The 2,434-nt window shown below is 61.5% G+C and overlaps 1 protein-coding gene across 1 annotated transcript in view; it reads right to left on the bottom strand.

Annotated features, from left to right (window-relative positions):
• TACC3 (transforming, acidic coiled-coil containing protein 3) overlaps window positions 1-2,434 on the bottom strand; it is a 14,339-nt gene that overhangs the window by 5,241 nt on the left and 6,664 nt on the right. Inside the window, exons 7-10 of the mRNA XM_006893651.1 lie at window positions 1,977-2,080; window positions 644-737; window positions 306-410; window positions 34-110 (exon numbers count right to left, since the gene is read on the bottom strand). Coding sequence (XP_006893713.1) covers window positions 34-110; window positions 306-410; window positions 644-737; window positions 1,977-2,080 — 380 coding nt within the window. The remainder of the gene's footprint in view (window positions 1-33; window positions 111-305; window positions 411-643; window positions 738-1,976; window positions 2,081-2,434) is intronic.

The following is a 2,434-nucleotide window of genomic DNA, read 5'->3' as shown; positions in this document are numbered from 1 at the left end:
CCTGGTTCTTACCCCGTATCTCCTGGTTCTTACCCCATCTCCTGGTTCTTGGCATGGAGCTCCTCACACCTGTTCTTCAGCTCCAGGTTCTCCTCCTGCAGGCTTCTCACCTGCACACAACACCCAGGGGCCAGCGGTGAGCTGGGGACAGGATGTGACAGGTCTCCACGCGTCTCCAGTGACAACTCCAAGTTATAGGAACCTTGAGCAGGGACCCTGCTCCATGACGACTAGCACCTTGAAGCCACCAGCACCCAGGGACACAGGCCCCCCCTCACCCGTGTCCCCCGGCCGGTGGTCCTCACCGCGGCATCCAGGTCCTTCTGACTGTACTGCAGCACGTCCACGATGTGACCCACAGGCAAAGGCGGGCCCCCAGGCCCCAGGCCCCCCAGGCCAGGGCTTGGCGCCTGCAGAACACACAGTTCAGAGACAAGCTGTCCTGCACGTTTCCCAGCCTCATCTCCCGCCGGCCCACCCGAGACCCTCCAGCAAAGAGACGCGTGACCTAGTCCCCCAGGCAGGGCCGCTCGGAGGGCAACGCCCTGCCATTTCACCCCTAAAGGGGCCAGCTCCCTGAAGAAGGGACAGGCTGGGTCCTGAGCGGCCTCACTTCTGGACACAGAGAGGACACAGTACTCACGGGGACATCCAGAGCGCCTAGGAAGTCGAACTCCACCAGCCTGGCTTCTGGTGGGGGCGGGCCTCCCGGGGCTGCGGTGCTCTCCGCCTGAATGCTGGGGACAGAGGACGGGGGGCTGCAGCCGACGGCTCCGCAACTTGTACCAAACAGGACAGAGTCAAAGGGCCTAGTCTCAACCAAGCCCCCCATTTGCTTAAACCTTGTTAGGTGCTGTCAGGTACCACTCACAGTGACCCTGTGACAACACGTCTGCATCCCGTCCCATCCTCACCGCCCGACACACTCGAACCCAGCGCTACAGTCCCTGGTCAGCCCATCTGGTGGAGGTCTTCCTCTCTCTTACTGACCCCCTATACGCCAAGCATGACGCTCTGCCTTGTTGTTAAGTGCCACTGAGTCAAGTATGACGCTTAGTGACCCTGCGAACAGCAAAACCTGCGCTGGCCTCCCCATCTGACATGCTCGAGCCCACTGCTGCAGTCACTGGGTCAGCCCATCTGGTTAAGGGTCTGTTTAAACTTAGGACCAAGCCACAAGCCAAGCGCAGGAACTGTTCATCAGCTGTCTGCATCCTCAACAAATCAGAATAATGCAGGAGACCCTCCTGGTGTGGACAGTGCCTGGGCCTTCTGTCCCCAGCGTCCAGTCCTGTCGTTTTGGGTACCAGCACGCAAAGGGCCGCTGCTTGGTCGCAGTCACGCATACAAACTGCACTGTGGCCTCAGCTGCAGACGCGACCTGGTGCTGACCCGTCTGTGAATCTCGGGGTTCACAAGTCTGTCACAGTCGGCCAGCAAACATTCCCCGCGGCCCCCAGGCCTACATGCACCTCAGACCCGCATAACTCTGCCCTTCCCAACTCGAGAGCAGGGGCTGGCCGGTCTGCTGCTCAAAGGTCAGAGAGCTCGTGCTTTTAGCTTGGTGGCCACACGACCCTGTCACACCTGCTCACACCCGCACACAGGAGGAGGGCTGTCCCCGGCGGCCACGTTTTGCCAGCCTCCTCCTAAAGCCTCTGTTCTGTGGTCTGCGTCTTTAATCTGCTCAGGGAATGCAGTAACCAACATGCCTCCTCCCCCCAGGGGACACCGGCTAGCAGGGACACTCCGGGAGCAGGTGTCAGCTCCGCAGAGCCGGCCACTCACCCACCTGGCTCCCCTGAGTCCCTCTACAAACTTCCAGGCTCCTCACCACCAAGTAAGGCCGCCGGGGCGTCAGCATCGTCGCCTCAGCTGCTCAGGGCTCAGAACTTGGGGGACAAGCAGCCCGCCTAGCTGCACAGTGCCCTCGTCTCTGCACTAAAGCGTCAGGGACAGACAGAGGGGCGCCTCACCTGCCGTTCTCTGTGACCACTGGAACCAATCTGCTGGGACTGTCTCTCAGCAGCGGGTCGAATTTGAGGTACAACGACTGCTTCCTCAGGGCAGACTCCTTAAACTGCAAGGGAGGCGGAGCTTGGGGGTCAGGTCTCCCCCGTCTGCCCTCATCAGCACCAGCCCCCAAGATGTGCTCCATCTCGTCCCTGGAGAGTCAGGGCCCTGGGCCGCTCTGCCTCGTCTGCCCACGCAGCTGACCCCCAGTGTGGGCCGCTGACCGGAGGGCTGAGAGCACCCTGGGAGAAAGGCCTGGTGACTGATGTGAAAATCTGGTCACAGCAAGCCCCTGGAGCTCAGCTCTACGCTGACCTACATGGCCTGATGGGCGGACCCACATGGGACCGATGGGCGGACCCACATGGGACCGATGGGCGGACCCACATGGGACCGATGGGCGGACCCACATGGGACCGAT

This window comes from Elephantulus edwardii, unplaced genomic scaffold (assembly GCF_000299155.1).
Source record: "Elephantulus edwardii isolate Elephantulus edwardi_28Jun2011 unplaced genomic scaffold, EleEdw1.0 scaffold00129, whole genome shotgun sequence".
In the NCBI taxonomy this organism is placed as follows: Eukaryota; Metazoa; Chordata; class Mammalia; order Macroscelidea; family Macroscelididae; genus Elephantulus; species Elephantulus edwardii.
Note: the sequence above shows the minus strand (reverse complement) of the source record. Positions and strands in the feature narration are given on the sequence as shown.